We start from the raw sequence: 21,662 nt of genomic DNA, 5'->3' as shown, positions 1-21,662 counted from the left end.
GTCAATAGAAATTGGAATCTCTAAAAAATCAAATGAACAAACTGGAACTGAAAAATACAACATGTGAATTAATAACTCATTGCATTAATCTAACTAGATTGTACACAGTGAAGACAAAGTTAGAAGACTTGAATACAGTACAATTAAAAATATCCAAACTGAAGCATTTCGAGAAAATATAATGGGAAGAACAGAGCAGGGAAGATGTGGGACACAGCCAAAAGGTTTAGCATAAATGTAATTGGAGATCTAAAAAGAGAGGAAAGTGATACTGGATCCCAGTAATATCTGAAGAGAAAATGGCCATGAATTTTCCACATGGATTTTCCAAATGGATTAAAGGCATCAACCAACAGATTCAGAAAGTTCAGCAAACCCTAAGCAATATAAAAACAAAGAAAACCACATTTAGGCAAACTTAGTCAAACCATTAAAAACTAAAGCCAATTAACTTCTGATCTTAGTTTTCCTAAATGTAAGAATTAAGTGTCCTTCCTTGGAAACATTTTTTTCCCCAAACAAACAAGCAAAAAAAAATCAGGACACACTAGTCTGACAAGTACAAGTGTTTTTATGAGAACAGGGTGGAAAAATATTTGAAGTCAAAAGTACCCTGGAAAAATCGGTTGAAAGTTTATTCTTCATTCAAATACTCTATAGTAAAACAAATTAATTTAGAAGAAATTGTTTTTTTTTTTCTTTTATGTGATCTTGTCTCTGCCTATTTGCCAGTTTTATCTTGTGGCATTCTTTTTCTTTACATCTGTGATCCAGTCATACTGGCTTTTATTTCTGAAACAAGGCATGTTCCCTGGTCCCAGGGTTCTCATATATGATCTTTCCTCTGCCAAGAATGGTTTTTCTAATCCACCTCTACCTCCATCCTTGACCCCTCTGCCTTATTAAATCATATTCTTCCCTCGGGTCGTCAATTAAAGGCCACTTCATTAGAAAGCATTTCCTGATGCTCTAGGCTTAATGATAATTTCCCTATTATATGCTCTCACATATACTTGTATTTTTTCATAGCACTTTTCACAGTTTGTAATTGTATATTTATTTGTGATTCTGAGTCACATATGGCTCACTCATGAGGGCAAGAACTTTTTTTTTTTCACCATTGTATACACAATCTCTAGCATGGAGCTTTAGCATATAGTAACTACTCACTACATTTTTATCAAATAAATGAACAAATGAATGGAAAGGCGTACAGAGGAAAGATTATTTTCAATACTGAGTAACAACAGAAATACTTCATTATACTGAGTCGATTAAAATTACTCCCTAGATCTTTTACAGTACCGAAAAACAGTCTACATTGCTGATTCTCCGTTTTAATTTTTCTTAAGGCAATGAGGCCACCTCTCTTTACTGTCATGTAAGTGCTGACCTGTCCTTTCTCTGGAGATAATTTAAGGCAAAATAATTCTTTTTCATGGTTATGGTTTCTAAAAGCAGCTAGTAGTGAGAGAAATAAATGGGTTCTTTGTTTGGAATTATAATAAAAGTGGAATCCAACGTGAAGGAGTGCAAATACTTTATTTAAAATTACAAGCTTTATGTAAAACCACTCTAGTCAAGTGACTTTATTTTCAACAGTGCTGTGATAAGGTTGCCCTCTGGTGGCCACTTACTGTGTTTTCACAGTCCTATTTTCACCCCCTCTACTGTTTTTCTATACCTTATGTTTTAGATTGAAGTAGATTTTCAAAGTACTCTTTTTTTGTGGTAAGATATATTTGAATAAACATTTTGGAAAGCAATTTGAGAGTAAGTATTAGAAATCTTAAAAATTGTTCTTTGATCTGGTAGTTCTATGTCCAGGAATCTATTCTAAGGAAAGAATTCTAAATTCTTAAGAAGGTTATGTTCAGAGATGCTCAACAAAATGGTAGTTACAATTTTAAAAAGTTAGGCAACCCAATTTCTCACAATAGGGTATTAAGTAAATACTGTTATCTAGGCAGTATATTATTAAAAACACAGAAAACCAAATGTTGACCTTACCTTGAGCAAGTTGCTTAATCTGTTTCTTCATCTATAAATTTGATATAATAGCAGTAACTGCCTAGTGGGTTGCCGTGAAGATTAAATGCAATACACTTGTACAGCCTTCGTATAGTGCCTGGTCCATCACAAGTAATCAGTAAATGGTAACTGTTATTATGTTCTCGATAAAATGTTTTGTTTTGTTTTGTTTTTTCTGAAACGGAGTTTCACTCTTGTTGCCCAGGCTGGAGTATGGTGGCGCGATCTCAGCTCACTGCAACCTCCGCCTCCTGGGTTCAAGCAATTCTCCTGCCTCAGCCTCCCAAGTAGCTGGGATTACAGGCACCCACCACCACGCCCGGCTAATTTTTTGTATTTTTAGTAGAGACGGGGTTTTGCCATGTTGGGCAGGCTAGTCTCGAACTCCTGACCTCAGGTGATCCGCCTGCCTCGGCCTCCTAAAGTGGTGGGATTACAGATGTGAGCCACTGTGCCTGGCTGATAAAATGTTTTAAAGAATGATATATAGCAATATGAGAAAGTGAAAGAAGCAAGGTATAAAATAACATATGCCGTATAATTAGACTAGTTAAAAAACAAAAGCCAAACCCCTGTAAATCAGGAAAGATTACAAAGAGAAGTACTAAAAATCTTTTTTTTTTTTTTTTTTTTTTGAGACCGAGTCTTGCTCTGTCACCCAGGCTGGAGTACATGGCACAATCTCGGCTCACTGCAACCTCTGGCTCCCGGGTTCAAGCGATTCTCCTGCTTCAGCCTCCCAAGTAGCTGGGATTACAGGCGCCCGCCATCACACGCCCAGCTAATTTTTGTATTTTTAGTAGACACGGGGTTTCACCATGGTGGCCAGGCTGATCTTGAACTCCTGACATTAGGTGATCCACCCGTCTCGGCCTCCCAAAGTCCTGGGATTACAGGCTTGAGCCACGGAGCCCAGCCTAAAAATCTTAATGAGAGATTTCCTAGGATGATTTTTTACCCCTTTCTACTCCTGTATTTTTCTAGATTTTCTTTATTAAGTACGTTTCCCTTAAAATGGAAGTGGGGGGATATTATTTTTAAAACTGGAACTTTATGTTCATATAATATACTTCCTTTGAAAATCCAATGTACCTTTATGTATTCATAGTATCCCATGATGAGTAACTTGACCTGAGCAGCTTGACTGAGTTGACCAATCCTCTACTCTCCAATGATACTTACTTCAGAGTATCATGCTTTCCTAGTTTTTGTGCTACCTAACCAGCTTTTCCTTCTTATTTGTTCTACTACATCTTCCTCAGTTCAGCTACAAGCACTGGAGTGCCTCAGGGCTCAGAGCTTGTCAAGTTTGTCTTTGCCATTTAAACTTTCTCCCTAAGTGGTCTCATTCAGTCCCCTGGATTTAATTTGTATTTGTTTGTTTGTTTTAGCTCATTTTCCCCCTTAACTCTGGATTTAATTTAAATGCCATCTATATATGTGCTTATTATCAGATTTGCATTTCTCCGTTGATCTCCACACTCAAATATCCAACCGTCAAATATCCACTTGTTTTAATTGGCGTTATATACCTAACACATCCAAAACAACTTTTTTTCAACTTTATAAGTTAAGCCTGCTCTATCCATTTCACCAAGTTACTCAGTCCCAAAGCCTAGTAGTCATTTTTGATTTTTCTCCTTTTTCTTACTGCAAATATCCAGCTCATCAGTATATTCCATCAGCCCTATCTTCAAAACATACCCTGAATCTGACCACTGTTCATGACTTTTATTGCATCATCCTTGCCCAAGCCACTGTCATCTCTTTGAACTACTTTGGCACAGTCTCATCTGGCCTTTCAGCCTCCTCTCTTCTCTCCCTATTCTCTGATCCCCACCCCACCACAGTTAGTCTCCACATAACAACCAGAGCAATGTTTATAAAATGTAAAACCAGATCATGTCATTTTCATGCTTAAGCCCTCCAATGGCTTCTCATCCGTTTTGGAATAAATAAAATTCAGACATCTCTCTATGGCCTATCTGGTTTTACATTTTCTGGGCCCTGCCTTTCTCTCTGACCTTATGCCCTGTTACTCTCTCCCTTGTTAACCTGGGCTCCATACTGGCCTTCTTTCAGTTTGACAGGTTAAAGCTTGCTTTTTGTTCTATAAAGAGGGTAAGGCATTTCTTCCTACGACAAAGCACATTACTGTATTTCAGATAGGTTTATATATAAATGATGAAATGGTAAAATAAAGGAATAAGGAAAGGTCTTTTTGCAGGTAACAATGTATGTTTTCAATGTTTTGTCCCTGAATTTGGCTGGAAAGGAGCCCTACATTCCTTTCTTTGACTAGTTATTTTCTTGGTTATCTCTACAAAGATTTTTGAGATGCTTAGTCAAGGAGCATGAAAAAATCATCTTCAGGAAACATTCCTTTTTCTTTTGATCCACCCTTTGGCCATCTTTCAGCAATGAGAATGTGAGAATGTGAGTTTTAGGGCAGTATTGTTATATTTTGGGGGGTTCCAGGCAGAGCATAATGAACAATGTTAAACTTCAGCTTATTTTTGTGTATCATTTATCATAAAAGAAAGATTCTTAGATTTTAGATTTAAAGGAAACCTTAGATTTCATCTAGTTCAGCTTTTAAAATTTACAGATGAGGAAATTAAGACATAAAGAGAAAACATTATGTCCTATGGAATAGTCTTTCACCCTTTGAAATGCTCACATTATATTAAATCGTTAGCCAAAGAATTATTATCCCATTTTACAGATTAGAAAAGTGAAAATCAGAGAAGCTGTTTGCTTAAGGTAACTTAGTTTGTGAGAAGTTCAGCTGGAAATGGAACACAAATTTGACATTAAATCCCATACCACTTTTTTTTTTTTTTGAGACAGAGTCTTGCTCTGTCGCCCAGGCTGGAGTGCAGTGGCTGATCTGGGCTCACTGCAACCTGCGCCTCCCGGATTCATGCCATTCTCCTGCCTCAGCCTCCCGAGTAGCTGGGACTACAGGCGCCCACCACCATTCCCGGCTAATGTTTTATATTTTTAGTAGAGACGGGGTTTCACCGTGTTAGCCAGGATGGTCTTGATCTCCTGATCTCGTGATCCGACCGCCTCAGCCTCCCAGAGTGCTGGGATTACAGGCGTGAGCCACCGCACCCGGCCCCATACCATTTTTTAATGCTAGGTTGCCTCTCACAGAGGAGTTGTAAGCTATTCAAGAAGCAAATTCACATAATTAGTTTCTACCGTATATAGGTTTTAAACGTTATGGTCTTTATTTTTATTGTAAAAATAAATAATTATTAAATATATATATGAAGTGTTTCAAATTGCTTGAGTTCTTGAAATATTTTACAATGTGTATGTGATATATTTTACAATGTGTTATTTTACAATAAGAAAAATCAAGATAATAAAAAATAAAAGTGATGCATGTATACTAGAGATAATTTGAAGACTAGAGGGAGAAAAACTCTGAAAGGGCTATTGCCTCTCACGACTGTTGTTAACACTTTGGTTATTTATGTCTGGCCTATCTTTAATTTATTTGTTTTCTTTCTCTATAGTTGTACTTTAGGTACATGCACCTTAAAGCAATGTAAACAGTGATGAATATTTAAGAATCAATGAATTTTATTCTTTTTTAAATTTATTTATTTTTCTTCTGAGACAGGGTCTCGCTCTGTTTCCCGGGCTGGAGTGCAGTGGCATGATCATAGCTCACTACAGCCTCAACCTTCCAGACTCAAGCGATCCTCCCACCTCAGCCTCCTGAGTAGCTGGGACTCAGGCATGCACCACCACACCCAGCTAATTTTTGTATTTTTTGTAGAGACAGTATTTTGCCCTGTTGCCCAGGCTGGTCTCAAACTCTGGGGCTCAAGCAATCCACCTGCATTGACCTCCCAAAATGCTGGGATTACAGGTTTGAGCCACTGTGTTGGGCTAAATTTTATACTTATACTTGCTTTCATTTTTACTTTTGAGATAACGTTGTTTACCACGTAAGGTTATTTTTTTTTTACTCATTGATTTCTCATTGCAGGGTATGGCCAAAAAACAAACAGAAATAAAAAATTCTTCTGGAAAAAATAGTCTGGTATAAATGGCTTAAGAGAGTAGAATTATATTGTGGTAGTCACAAACATGTGGAGTCTTATTTAGAATAGTAAAAAGCCCCAAAATAATAAGCATGTAAGCCCAGTAGCCCTGTAGGAGTAAAGGATTACAAGTGTGTGTGTGCGTGTGTGTGTGTGTGTGTGTATACACACACACACACACACTTACATATATGTATTTATTTATTATTATTATTTTTGAAAAGGAGTTTCACTCTTGTTGCCCAGGCTGGAGTGCAATTGTGTGATCTCGGCTCACACAACCTCTGCTTTCCAGGTTCAAGTGATTCTCCTGTCTCATCCTTCTGAGTAGCTGGGATTACAGGCATGCACCACCACACCTAACTAATTTTGTATTTTTAGTAGAGATAGGGTTTCACCATGTTGGTCAGGCTGGTCTCGAACTCCTGACCTCAGGTGATCCGCCTGCCTTGGCCTCCCAAAGTGCTGGGATTACAGGCATGAGCCACCATGCCTGGCATATACATATATACATATATATATATGTATGTATGTATATATGTATATAAAGGGTAGCAACATGACCTTTTCTTGTCACATCAGCTATGCACAAAGGACTTATTATTGGACTGCATCTTACCCTGAACATCCAAATTTTACTATGGAACTGTTAGCTTTTTTTTTTTCAGGTATTTTTTATATTAAAGCTTAGCACTTTATCAGAACTTTTTCTCTTAAAAATTCTTTGTATTGAACACTTTTAATAGGGGGAGAGTAGGTAGACAGATTTCACACATAATGCAGGTTTTGACGTGTCCAGCCTGAGGAACAGTTTAACTTTTAAAATTGTTTTATTTTTAGAGCAAAACTCCAGTTTCCTAGTATGTATTTTTGAGCTGTTTTTTATTGTCACAAAGATACATAGCTAAAGAGAGATCATGATACAAGAAGATCTGAAAGAAGCCAGTACCTAAAGTGTCTACCACAGCATGAATATATACTACTTTGTTATATGTGGGAAAAATATCATTAACACTATCAGGCCTTTACAATTACATGACTGAAAACGATGATATTTACATACAAGTTTGATTTAATGTTAAGTGTTCACATAAACTTTTGAAGGTATCTTTCACAATAAATTTATGAAGTTTGGGGGAATTTTGCTGTAGTCAGTTAAGAATTGAGATTTACACTTAGGGAGGCCTACATGGGCGCATCACTTGAGGTCAGAAGTTTGAGACCGGCCTGGCCAACATAGTGAAACCCTATCTCTACTAAAATACAAAAATTAGCCGGGCGTGGTGACATGCGCCTGTAATCCCAGGTACTTGGGAAGCTGAGGCAGGAGGATCACTTGAACCTGAAGATGGAGGTTGCAGTGAGTGGTGAGCAGAGATCATGCCACTGCACTCTAGCCTGAGCCACAGAGCGATCTCCATCTCAAAAGAAAAAAAAAAAAAAAAGAATTGAGCTTTTTAATATGTAGGTTGATGACATTTTCATTCTTTTGTTTTTTCAAGTTTTAATTCAGTTGTGAGACCATTTTATTTCACAGCCTTATTCTCTCTCCCCTTTTAAAAATATTTCTGCTAGTAAGGAAAAGAAATCAAGACTTTTACGAATAGTTTTAGCATTGAACTGTAGTTAGCTTACTTTGTAAAATGTCATTATCTTCCTAGATTTCTATGTAGAGTTTACTCACTAATTTCCATAATAGTAGTTCTGAGTGTCCCTTTGAATCTTCCTGGCCCCATAAGGAAGGAATGTAAATTATGCTACACTTTCTCATTTTGTATTTTCAAATGTTATGCTGCTTCCATGTCTGTAGAACATCCTTACTAATAGAGTGCCAAGGGAGTATTATTACAAAACCTAACTTTGTTTCATTTTTTTCTTTTCTTTATTAATTGTTTTTATTTTTACTTTAAATTTTTAAATATATAAAGCTATGGAGAATAATATAGCAAATACCCATGCACTCACACCCAGAATTATTAATAATAAAGATTAACATTTTGACATTTTGCTTCATATTTATATCTATATGTATATAGTTACATCTTTGAAATAGAAAATTTCAATAAAGTTGAGGCCCTCTTTTCCTCCCTAGTCCTGTTTTACCCCCCTCCCTCCACAGAGACAAGCAGAGTATAAAATTCCCCTATACCCTCGCAGTCCACATTTTAATTTTTACCTCATGTTTATATCCATCTGGTTAGTGTACTCTGTATCCATTTGCTTAGTGCGCTTAGTATGGTTTTTAAATTTTAATAAGTATTCTCTTTCTGTGTGTGTTATTCCCCAATTTGCTTTTCAACCAACGTTCTTTTTAAGATTTAGGCTGGGTGGCTAATCTAATGGCTCACGCCTGTAATCCCAAAACTTTGGGAGGCCGACGCAGGAGAATCGCTGGAGGCTGAGCGTTCAGTATCAGCCTGGGCAACACAGTGAAATCCTGTCTCATAAAATAATTTAAAAATTAGCCGGGTGTAATGGCATGCTCCTGTAGTCCCAGCCACTTGGGAGGCCCCATCTCTAAAAAAAAAAAAAAAAAAAAAATGTGTGCATGTTCATGCATGTATGATTAGTTCACTTATGAAAATGTCACAATTTATCTATTCTTCTATTAATATGTATTTGGATTGTTTTTATTTTCTCCTTGGCATATAGTTGCTACTTTTGGTATGTAATCAGATCAACCAGCAAGGGTTTATTGAGCCACTAATCTTGTATCCCACCTTTCCCTAAGGAGCTTACAATCTAGTAGGGGACACAATTCATAGACATGGGCAGTATATAAATCAGGTGGGGTAGAAATTAACTCTATCCAATCCCTATTAATTTTTCTTTTTCTTATGATCTTTTTGTTGCAGGCATGATTTTTGAAAGTTACTTGGCTTTCAAGGCAAATCTTTAACTTTTAAAAATAATTTGCTTCTTTTAGGTGCTTGTTTAAACTGCCAGGAAAATAGCAAAGGAAATCACTGTGAAGAATGTAAAGAAGGATTTTATCAGAGTCCTGATGCCACTAAAGAGTGTCTTCGCTGCCCTTGTTCAGCAGTGACATCTACAGGCAGCTGCTCTATAAGTAAGGCCTTTCTCTAACTTTTCATTTTAAAGGGAAAAAAAAAATCAGTTATCAATAGGTATAAGTTGCATTGATGAATAAAGTTCTGGATGCTATAGGTGAAAGGGAGTTATAAAAAAAGCAAAAGTTTTCCTTTCCAGGAATTTATAATCTAATCCAAATATATATATGTGAATGAGACTTAAAGTGTCTAAAAACCTGCATAATGAGTTAATGCAGGAACTTCAAGACTGAGCAACTTTTGCTCACCTATTTCAAGGTAACATTTACTAATTAGTTCCTCCTAGATACCGAATAATGTTGACTAATTGCAATCTAATAAATATAGTTGACTCATTTCATCCTGATATATATATTAGGTATCTATTGCTAAATAACCTATTACCCTAAAATTTAGTGGCTTAAAACAGTAAGCATTCATTATTTCACATATTTTCTACTAGGACTTTCGAAGCAGCTTAGCTGGGTGGTGCTGGTTTGAATTTTTTCCTTTCTTTCTTCCTTCCTTCCTTCCTTCCTTCCTTCCTTCCTTTCCTTTCTTTCTTTCTTTCTTTCTTTCTTTCTTTCTTTCTTTCTTTCTTTCTTTCTTTCTTTTTCTTTTCTTTTCTTTCTTTCTTTCCTTTTCTCCCTGTCTGTTTAAATAATAGCTTTGTTGAGCTGTAATTCACATTTCATACAATTTATTTAAGATGCAAAATTCAGTTTTTTTAGTACATAGTCTCAAAGTTTTGCAACCATGACCACAATCAATTTTAGAAATTTTCATCACCTCCCCCAACAAAAGGACCTAAAAAACAATCCTATAATCATTAGCAATTACTCCCTTTTCCTCTGGCCTTAGGCAACCACTAACCTACTTTTTCTGCTCTATGGATTTGCCCACTCTGAACATTTCATACAAATGAAGTCATACAATACATGGCCTTGTGTGTCTGGCTTTTTTCACTTAGCATAGTATTTTCAGTTCATTCATGTTATAACATGTCTCAATACTTGATTCCTTTTTGTTACTAAATAATATATTATTGTGTTATACCCCATTTCATTGCTCTCTTCATCAATTGATAGACATTTGTGTTGTTTCCACTTCTTAGCTATTACAAATAATGCTGCTGTGAACATTTGTATACATGTTTTTGTATGTACATATATTTTCATTTATCTTCAGTGTATACCTAGGAGTGGAATTCCTGGGTCCGGTAGTAACTATGTTTATCCTCTTGAGGAACTGTCAGACTGTTTTCCAAAATGAGTACACCATTTTGCATTCTCATTCTCACCAACCCTGTATGTAGGTTCCAAATTTTCCACAGCTTCACCAATACTTACTATCTGCCTTTATATAATTATAGCCATCCTAGTAGATATGAAGTGGTATTCCACTGTGGTTTTAAGTTGCATGTTCCTGATGGCTAGTTATGTGCTTATTGTTCATTCATATATTTAGAGAAATGTCTGTTCAGATCCTTTGCCCATTTAAAATTTGGGTTATTTATCTTGTTATCATTGAGTTGAAATAATTCTTTATATATTCTAGATACAAGTCCCTTAACAGATACATGATTTATAAATATTTTTTCTATTTTGTGGTTTAATTTTTTGCTTTCTTGATGGTGACCTTCTCAGCAAGGCCCAATTCAAATGTTACCTGCTTCATGAAGACTTTTCTATACCTCCCAGTAGGAAATTATCCTGTCCCTCAAGCTCTCGTACTGCAGTGCAATATCATGTATTTATGTATAGTGGATGCACCAAGAGGGAATAATTACTTTGCCTGGAGTGGGGGAATATCAGCAATGGCTTCAGAGAGGATGTGACATAAAAGCTGAGTCTCGTGGTGGGAGTCTGCATTTAGCAGGTAGACAGGAGAAGGAAAGACATTTCAGATAAAAATATCAGTAGGAACAATGGTACAGAAATCTTAAAACAGCTTATTTGATCAAGAAACTACTTAAGAATGGCAGAAACAAAGTATAAGGCAGAAGGAGTGAAACATCAGGCAGCACATTGAATGTCATATTTGAGGTCCAGTTGGTCTGCCCATGACAGGCATGGAAGGCTTTCACAAACCTTAATTTCAGTCCTTCAGTCTATTTCGTCAGGAATTATTTAGATTATTGTTGCTATAGTTGTTAAAGTACAAAAATGCTGTAAAATATGGTACTATTGTAAGCTGTAACTTCATTGAGAACAAGGAATATATGCCTTTTCACTAAGAATTTTTTTCCTGCATATTATTGTTTGCATGGGTTATGAATAATTCAGCTGCCACCTTTATTGCTGAAAGTAACCTAAGTATTTCTGGTTTAATTCCTTTATTTGAAATATGGAAAGCTGAGGCCCAGAGTTTAGTAACTTACTTGAGATCACACTACCCACTAGGATTGTAAGTGGTAAGTTAGAATTCTTTATCAGTTGCACACTCTGGGAATATACTAAAACCATTGAATTGTATACTTTTAATGGTTGAATGTCACGGTATATAAGTTATATCTCAAAGCCGTTTTAAAAAGTAAAAGTGAAAGATGAAAGGAATTCATTTTTCTTAAAGAGCATCAGAAATATGATTCATTGCCACAAGTTCCATGACTACTGTAAAGTATTCCTGCTATAATAACATTAGTCTGTGTTTAGATAACAGGGTGATCCTGTTAGTGTAATTATAATAGTAAATTCTAAGGAAAGAACTAATCTATCTAGCAGATTTAAAAGATGACTTGTTGATTATTAAAAATTATGTATTAAATATAATTAAGAATCCAGAATTGAAATCCTATGAAGAATAAAAAAGGAAACAGATAGGTATGAGTTGTTATGTTCCTACTGCCTAAAGTGAAATTACTCAGTAGATATATATTGAACACATGCTATGTTTTAGGCACTGTGCTAAACATTGGCGATAAAGACAGAAAAATGTCAAATAGCTCATAGTTTAATGGGAGAAACACACAAGTAACTAGGTAATTACAATTTCAAATGACATGTGTTACAGTTAAGCATAGACTAACCCTATCCCAAACTGAGGGAATCAAGGAAAACTTCTGTGCTTCTGAGAAGAAGTAATACCTGAGTTAATTCCTACAGATTGAATTTGTTAACTGAACTAGAAAGAGAGAGACAAGAGGATGTCCCATGCAGAGAAAGTAGTATGTACAAAACCTCAGAGAGAAGAAAGCAGGCAGTATTTGGGTATTTGGAAGTTCTTTTAAGCCATTTAATGTGCCTGAACCTTAGGGGGTGGTGGAGTGTGAAGTGAAGAGAGAAAAGTTGAGAGAAGTAGGCAGAGGTCAGATTATGAAAAGTACTAAAAATTCTATTACATTTTCACTTAATCCTGAAGGAGTTAGGGAACCATTGAAGAGATTTCTCTAGAGAAGTAACATATTCTTATTTACTTTGAAGTTCAAAGTGAATGTAGGGGTGCATTGTGATAAAAAGAACCATGAGGAAGTAGCTACAATAATCTAGGTGAGAAATGATGAAGGCTTAATCTAAGATCACTCCAGTGGGAATGGAAAGAGACATCCGTGGATTGGAAAGACTTTAATCAGGTACAATTAATATGAATTGATAACTGCTTAGAAGGGACATAGGGAGGAAGAGGATTGAGAGATGATTCTCAGTGTTTTGGCTTATGCAAGTGGGTAGATGTTGGTACCATTCACTGAGATCTAGGGAACATTGGAGGAAGACAGGACTCAGGAAGGGAAGATACTGAGGACAGCGTTGTACATGTTAAGTTTGAGATGTTTGTGGATCCAGGTGTACAGGAAGTTAGTATATAGTTTGGAATTTAGGACAGAGATGTAGACTAGAGATACACATACACATATTGGAATTGTTGATGATGTCAGTGGATGAGGCCACCCATGGAAAATGATCAGAGAAGAGAAAGAAACCAAGAATAGAAGTCTGCGGAGTACCCACATTTAAGTTTGGGAGGGATGGAGGAAGTTTTTGTTAAAACAATATTTTATCCAATCTGTCATCTATAAAAAGAAGGGAATAACACAATTATGAGAGTGCCAACCCATCATAATCATTCAGACTCCTTATGTAAGCCTATTTATTTTGCTGTCTATGTGAATAGGTTCTCTGGATGGCCCCATCATTCCTACAATAAGCTGGAAAATTAGTAAATAGATTATAGATTATTAGTTTAATTAATTAATAGAGATTATTATATGTCTCTAGAGAGGAGACAGTAGGGAAGGTTTATAAAAAACAAATTAGAAACAGGGTCACATCATGTTGCCCAGGCTGGTCTCAAAATCCTGGGCTCAAGCGATCCTTCCACCTTGGCCTCCAAAGTTCTGGGATTGTAAATCTTTTTAAGGACTAGTAGTTGTTTTGCATTTTTAATTGTAGCTTCAGACTGTACTAAACTATTTTGGCATTCTCTCTTTTAGAATCGAGTGAATTGGAACCTGAATGTGACCAGTGTAAAGATGGTTACATAGGCCTGAACTGCAATAAATGTGAAAATGGCTATTACAATTTTGACAGCATCTGTAGAAAGTGCCAATGTCACGGCCATGTGGACCCAGTTAAAACTCCAAAGATTTGTAAGCCCGAGAGTGGTGAGTGCATCAACTGCCTCCATAACACCACTGGGTTTTGGTGTGAGAACTGCCTAGAAGGTTATGTTCACGACCTCGAGGGAAATTGCATCAAGAAAGGTAAAACTTCACCTAAGTGATTGTAAATTTAATATCTAAAACTAGTAGTGAAAAATGGAAGGCTTTGTAAAACCTTCTAACCCTACCAGAGGAGTTTCTGGAAATAGATTTTGATAGATATTTGCCTAAAGAGGTTTCCTTCCATTCCTGCTGCTCTTCTGACACTCCACAGTCAACTCCAGAAATTTGAGGACCAAGACAAAGTCATTGCGACAGTGAGACAAAATGTTCTCACATTTTTCTCTTCATCTATTTTTATTTTTATGTTAATAATTTAAGAATCCTATCATTTCTTTTATTCTTTGCTTCTTTTATTCTCATCACTTTGAGGGATCATCAAAGGTCTTTTGAAGTAGGGACATCTAATCTGGTTAGAAGTTCCAGCTGAGAAGCTGGAGTTCATTCTAGCATCTGTCCTAACTTTGGGCCTAAGTTTCCCCACGTACAATGGAGGAAATAATAACATTCCTTTTGATTTTTAAAAGCAAAAGTTATCTACATGGCAAAATATTTCTTATAGGAAAGCTCAGTAATTAAAAATTAATGATTATGAATTCAGGATGAGTTAGGATATTGAGGGTCTATTAGGTCACAGAGAGATTGGACCATGCTGTTCTACAAACCACTCTTTGATATTCTTAACATGCTGAACACGAGGCTGATGAACAGTTGGTCTATGGCAACTGTCATCTTTCTGCCATTTTCTTGATATCTTTATACTGTAGTGATCAAGGCAGAAAGATTCAGATTGAACCCTATTACTAGCTAGAGATCCTGCTACTCGGTTCTCTTACCTATTTGGGAGGCACACTTTGTCCATAGTTAGCTGACAGAACTGATGATTTTTCTTATTAGCTATTAGGTAATATATATAAACTTTGCCTCTTTTTAGAATAAATTGATATGGCTTTCATGGTGAAGAATTATAATAATAATAGTAATACTTTTATTGAGTACCTACTATATGCCAAGCACCGTAAGCATTAAATGTGATAATGCTGTGTAGTATATTATTTCATTTAATCCTTCCCAAGAACTCAGCAAAGTTGATGTTATTATTCACATTTTACAGATAAGGAAACTGAGCTTTAAAAAAATTTACTTATCTAGAGCCACACACTTCTATCTGATTCCAAAGCCTTTAGTCCTTCCACGAAACTATGCTGCCATTAGAAATACAAAGTATAATACCTAAATTATAAAGTAGCTGTAATCTACACAAAGGAAGAATTCCTACACATGGAATTAAGGAAAGCTGTTTTCTCTCTTGGCTGATGTCAGCCTCAGACATTTAAAATTTGTTTTTCAGACATAACTAGAGGTATAGTTTTCCCTACGCCTCCTTTGCAGATAATTATTTTACCTTTATGAAATGCCATCAGACTTGTTAGACTTATTTTTGTTCAAATGATTGCCATATATCCCTGTTACTTTTAACTATGTGATTTAGAGCTCAGTAGTGACAAATTTACTGCCTTTGCAGGAATTTGTATGATTTTATCTAAGAGTAAATAAGAATGGAAAACTCCAACACTGGTATTTTCCCAAAGATTTTTTTTTTTTTTTTTTTTTTTGAGACAGAGTCTTGCTCTGTCACCCAGGCTGGAGTGCAGTGGCATGATCTCAGCTCACTGCAACCTCCGCCTCCCAGGTTCAAACAGTTCTCTGCCTCAGCCTCTCGAGTAGCTGGGATTACAGGCACCTGCCACCATGCCCAGCTAATTTTTTGTATTTTCAGTAGAGACAGGTTTCACCATCTTGGCCAGGCTGGTCTTGAACTCCTGACCTCGTGATCCACCCTCCTCGGCCGCCCAAAGTGCTGGGATTACAGGTGTGAGCCACCACGCCCGGCCCAAAGATTTTAATGTAGATATTATACATATTGGAAAACAGCCATAGATGTAATAATCTAGCTTTCTAGACCCTGATTCTTACCCTTATCACTATATTTCTTTAAACATTATTTTTAACTTGCATTACCTTAAAGCAGAATATCATGTCAACATCCTACATCAACATTCACTCCCATGCGTATTTCTTTTATTGTTTCTCAAAACTAGATAATTTTGTCTTTTACATTTCATTCTCTGTTTTTATTTTCAGAAGTTATTCTTCCAACACCTGAAGGTTCTACCATTTTGGTTTCCAATGCCTCTTTGACCACATCAGTGCCCACCCCTGTTATAAATAGTACTTTTACCCCTACAACCCTGCAGACTATCTTTTCAGTAAGCACTTCTGAAAACAGCACTTCAGCTTTAGCTGATGTATCATGGACCCAATTTAACATCATCATTTTGACAGTCATCATCATTGTTGTGGTGCTGCTAATGGGATTTGTGGGGGCTGTATATATGTACCGCGAGTACCAAAACCGGAAACTCAATGCCCCCTTTTGGACCATCGAGCTGAAAGAAGACAATATCAGTTTCAGCAGCTACCATGACAGCATTCCCAATGCAGATGTTTCGGGATTGTTGGAAGATGATGGCAATGAAGTGGCTCCCAATGGGCAGCTGACCCTGACGACGCCCATACATAACTACAAAGCCTAAGGAGCTAGAACTGTTCTGAATTGTTAAACCACAGTGCTTGCTAAGACAGCGTCAGCCCCTGGGCCAGACAAAGCCTGGCTAGAGTTTGCTGAGAAAGCAAAGGCAAATAGTGCATCTGAAATTTTCAGGTACAAATTTGTAATGCGCTTAGCCTATCTATTGCTCTTAGTTTTCCCATGAAGATCTGAAGCGTTCACTGTCATTAGGACTTGAAGTAAAGTATATTTTTGTACCAAACCACATGGGAGTATGGAAAGGCTGAACCCCATAGTGCAGCCCAAAACCACTTTGACCTCCAGATAGACTCCTGGGGAAGCGTTCACCAAGCCAGTGGTAACAAGATGATGGATGTGGAGGGGGAAAAGACTGCTGGAAGACTTCATCTCCATTCCTGAAACATTTTTTTAAAAACAGGGTCAGGGATTATATTCATTTTAGTATACAAAAGGACATCATTGAGGAAAAGCTTGTTTCTAGGCTGTATCACAATAAATAATCTTGATTGTTTCTAGAACAGGGGTAGAAAAGTCCCAAGATCTTCAGAAGGGCTTGGTTTTTTCCTCCCGGGATTCTTGCTCAGTGATGAGTTGAAAGCACAGGATAAGCTTCTAAGGGAGGAAGGCAGCATTGGGGAGCAGGAGGCTGATGGTCCTCCTCAGGGTCTCAGTGTAAATGATAAATTGTCTAAAAATAAGGAATATTCCTGCCTCTAGAGAAATAAGGTGTACATAGTTAATGTAGCATATCTGGTCGACATTGTATTTGTATCTATTTGTAAAAAAAAAATCATGTCATATTTTATCATCTGGAATTTATTTGTACAGCAGTTAATGGTGTTGTAAAAAGAAAAATATGGGGATTGCTTAAAATACTGTAAAATAGATGGCAATATTGCTAGAGCTGGGACTCTGGTGAGCATCCGTCATTTTTAGTCCTTCTTGAGGACATTGCTGAAATTTATAAGAGGTCGAATGTTTCTAATCTTTCTTTCCTTTCTCAGTCTAAAAGTAGAGCTGTATGCTCTTTGACTTACTATGATTCAAGCAATAGATTTTGAAGTCAGTAATCGTTAAGCTGGGACATAGGATGCATTCTCCAAAAACATTAATCTAATTAGACATTAGCCACCCTATATATTTTACATAGATTAATATAAAACATATCCTCATTAAAAAATGTTTTTCTTGAATGTAAAAGATAGTCTTCCAAAGGATAGAAATATTATAGTTCCAAGAGAAAAGCCATCATATTACTTGGGATCTGTAGTTTTCATGCCTATGAAATATTTATAATCCTCCCTCACCCCAAATAAAAAATCTCCTACATGTGAACATAGCCTGTCACTCATTTGCCGTGAGGGATGTGCCATCTCCCTGCAGTGCTATAGTTCTCCCATTGTCTTCCTGTCTGGTTAATGAGCAGCTTTGTAGATGGGTGTGTCTAGTTAGTTCTTGCTTTTTGATGCAGTTTTTTCCTAGAGGCCAACTACTGTTGCTCTCGTTTATTATGATGTTGACATTTTGGGTTAAGCAAGGTGGGTGGGAAAGGTGGTCAGATGTCAAATATAACTTATTAGGAGGAACAGTGAACTGTGAAGTGGTTAGAAAAAAAATAAAAACTTCTTCTTAGATTAGACCTAGGAAATCCAAGCTGACCCCTTTGCCTAACTTCCCTAGAGAAAAACCTAGAACTTGGTCATCCCTTTACAGGAGACCCCTAAGTTGTTCTCAGGGTTTGGAGATGATGTTCTGGAGGGAGTACAAGCAAATAATCTACTTCTGGTAATCTGAGGGTGCTTTGCGTATTTGGCCATTGCTCAGAAGAATAGAGGTTACATTATATTACATTATATGAAAATTATTTAGTTTTTCTATAGCCCTTTGTAGTTTGCAAAGCACTTTTCCATATGTGTGTCCTCTCTTCCACACCATAGCCCCCTGAGGAAGTAATTGTTGTCCCCATTTTATAGATGAAAATACTGAGGCACAGAGGAGCTAAATATCTTGTTCAAGGCTATACAATGTGTGTGATTATTAGGCTTGGAATCAGGGCTTCTAACTCTAAAGCACATGTTTTTTCAACTATATGCAGAAATTGCCTAGCCATGGACACAAGAAAGCTGGGAGGAAGAGTTCTACTTGTGGATGTTTTTAATTTTTTTTTAATATCAGGAGCAATCCAGGGCCATACAGCTATGAAGCACTTAGTGAAAAGAACACAAGAAGATTTACTATCTGAAGTTAGTATTAGTGATTAGAAAACAAAACTGCCAGTTTGTGCTTCATTAAGGTGAACTCATCTCTCCAAGCAGGGAGGGAAAATTTGCTTTCCCTAGCAGTTGCTGCGTATGTGTGTACAGACTGCACAATTCTAAGAAATTGTGCAAAATGGCATACCTGTCTTTCTCCCAGATACACCGCCCCCCGCCCCCCAAAAAAAGGTCAGGATTAAAGGTGGTGAGAAGTGAACATTTATTAAACAGAAGTTAAACCAATAGAGAGAAAGGAGGTTTGTTGGAGTCTAAGAGGATTTTGACCATGTAGAAATTCCTTGAAATAGACCTTAAAAGGTATTGAAAAATTGAATCACAAAGAAAGTTTACCTTTAAATACTTGTTAATGGCTCCTAGATCATGGTTATAATTTTTCTCAATGGGAAAAAAAGTCTTAAAATTTGTTTTAAATAATATCCTCTCATGTCTCTAGCTTTTTGATTCTGGAAATAATTTGCTTTAAAATATAAATCAATCAGAAAGTGATCTACCACTGAAATCATTCTAGGAAACTAGCATGGGATGCACTGCACAATGTTCTTTCCTCCAAAGGCATGGGTCCCATAAACTGTGGCATCTGGCAGGAGGATGCCATCAGTCCTTTAGAAAGCCTAATTTTGGGCCGGGTGCGGTGGCTCACGCCTGTAATCCCAGCACTTTGGGAGGCCGAGGCGGGTGGATCACAAGGTCAGGAGTTCGAGACCAGCCTGGTCAACATGGCGAAATCCCGTCTCTACTAAAAACACAAAAATTAGCCGGGTGTACGTGCCTGTAGTCTCAGCTACTTGGGAGGCTGAGGCAGGAGAATCACTTGAACCTGGGAGGCAGAGGTTACAGTGAGCCGAGATGGCGCCATTTCACTCCAGCCTGGGCGACAGAGCAAGACTCTGTCTCAAAAAAAAGGAAGAAAAAGAAAGCCTAATATTGGGAGAATGTTTGTGTAAGGATTGGAAATGTGTTTATTTTTAAATAAGATAGCACTGATGTGAATCTTATTTGGGAATTACAGATACTGCCATTAAGCGATGCTTTTATCTTCATTAATTCATTTTAGTAAGCTCCTATGCATTTCTGATGGTTAGGTGCCCTACGTAGTGTTAAGTATGTCCGTGTCCTCCCTTACTCCCCTCTCGCTCCCTCTACCCTCTATCCCCTAGGGTTCTTTTATTAATGGAATTTCTCCAGTTATAGAGAAAAAAATGACATTTGAAAACTAAAGCTCATTTATATTAATACTGAGGTCCTGTGGGCCCAGTGCGTTACTCTTCCCAGTGATACCTAGATTTTAAGAGTAGAGAACAGAGGAAACATGGGATGAGAGGAGAGAGGTTTTTTAGACAACATTTGTAGACACCTCAAATTATATCACTATTCTCTAGCACCAATATTCCCAGGTAAATTGACCATTAAAGCAATACTCACTGACCTACTAGTTTATTTTGGTCAGCTGAGTGCCATCAGGATATTTAGCCCTTTAAGTGCTGTTTTGGGAGTAGAAAACTAAAGCAACAATACTTCCTCTTGACAGCTTTGATTGGAACGGGGTTATTAGATCATTCACCTTGGTCCTACACTTTTTAGGATGCTTGGTGAACATAACACCACTTATAATGAACATCCCTGGTTCCTATATTTTGGGCTATGTGGGTAGGAATTGAATTTCCACATCTCAAGGCAAGCTCTCTGACAAAAAGTTCAGAGAAGTAAAAAGCAACCCAGTGTAACCTATTACAGCAAGAAAAGCATTTCTGGCTTCATCCACAAAGAACCTTTGGTCTGTTATACTCTTCTTGATAGTAAGGAGTTTGGGAGCTAAAATAAATTTGGCGTGTGCAGGGGAATAAGGGAAGGTTAGTGCATTTTTCTGTTTAACCCTGAGCCAGTGTCTATGCCAAAGGGAAAGGCAGGAAGAATACACTCATACATCTGAAGAAGTCAAATAATATCAAACGGCCTAAAGGTTATGGATCATTAAAATGTCAGTGGTTGAATGATGTTTGCTCAAAGGCAATTTGGGAATCTTTCTTGTTACTTATGCATACGCAATAACTGCAGCAGCAGCCCTAGAAAGTAAGCCCAGGGCTTCAGATCTAAGTTAGTCCAAAAGCTAAATGATTTAAAGTCAAGTTGTAATGCTAGGCATAAGCACTCTATAATACATTAAATTATAGGCCGAGCAATTAGGGAATGTTTCTGAAACATTAAACTTGTATTTATGTCACTAAAATTCTAACACAAACTTAAAAAACGTGTCTCATACATATGCTGTACTAGGCTTCATCATGCATTTCTAAATTTGTGTATGATTTGAATATATGAAAGAATTTATACAAGAGTGTTATTTAAAATTATTAAAAATAAATGTATATAATTTGTACCTATTGTAGATTTGTTGTTTACTTTTTTGTGTGGTCAGAGTTGTTTCATGTCTTCAAATACATGCCAAGGATCATTTATTTTCAGCCCACTTCATAAAAATCTTTGAACTCTTCATTTATTGGCCATGTATTTTGTTTAAGTTCATTTAAAGAATGTTTTCTACTTGGGGGGAAAAAAATCCATGAAGAAGATTCCCTGTCTTAGAGGAAAACAAAACCTGAGAAGAAAATATATTAACATATATTTTTGTTTGTGCTTTTGCCTATTCCCTCTGACATCCGTCGGATTTTATAGAGAAAACTTGCTCACTTTGGATTTCTTTGTCACACATATAAAGAATTTCCTTTCTTTGGTAGAAATCTGAAGAGAAACCATATTCTACCTGTTTATTAGGTAACTTGTAATGAGAGTACATCTTTTTAATATTTTAAGCTACTCTTGAAGAACCTGTATTTTGACAAAGCTAGATGGTGTTTAATGGGATGCCATCTGAGAGATTCCTTTATTTGAAAAAAAAGAAAAAATCAGGCATTTCTTTGTGCTGAGAGCTTTATAAACTTAAACTGTTTTATTCAACTTCAGTTGGTTAACATTTAAATTTTTAAACTCTATTTT

The 21,662-nt window shown here is 36.7% G+C and overlaps 1 protein-coding gene across 1 annotated transcript in view; it reads left to right on the top strand.

The window, feature by feature from the left end:
- The window catches only part of MEGF9 (multiple EGF like domains 9), a 111,219-nt gene extending 90,169 nt beyond the window's left edge, over positions 1-21,050 (top strand). Inside the window, exons 4-6 of the mRNA XM_031014300.3 lie at positions 9,019-9,162; positions 13,572-13,841; positions 15,945-21,050. Of these exons, the coding sequence (XP_030870160.2) occupies positions 9,019-9,162; positions 13,572-13,841; positions 15,945-16,396 (866 nt within the window). The 3' untranslated portion in view covers positions 16,397-21,050. The remainder of the gene's footprint in view (positions 1-9,018; positions 9,163-13,571; positions 13,842-15,944) is intronic.
- The last annotated feature ends 612 nt before the right edge of the window (positions 21,051-21,662 follow it).

Source organism: Gorilla gorilla, chromosome 13, assembly GCF_029281585.2.
Source record: "Gorilla gorilla gorilla isolate KB3781 chromosome 13, NHGRI_mGorGor1-v2.1_pri, whole genome shotgun sequence".
Taxonomy (NCBI): Eukaryota; Metazoa; Chordata; class Mammalia; order Primates; family Hominidae; genus Gorilla; species Gorilla gorilla.
The sequence above is the reverse complement of the archived record's forward strand: the minus strand, read 5'-3'. Positions and strand labels throughout refer to the sequence as shown.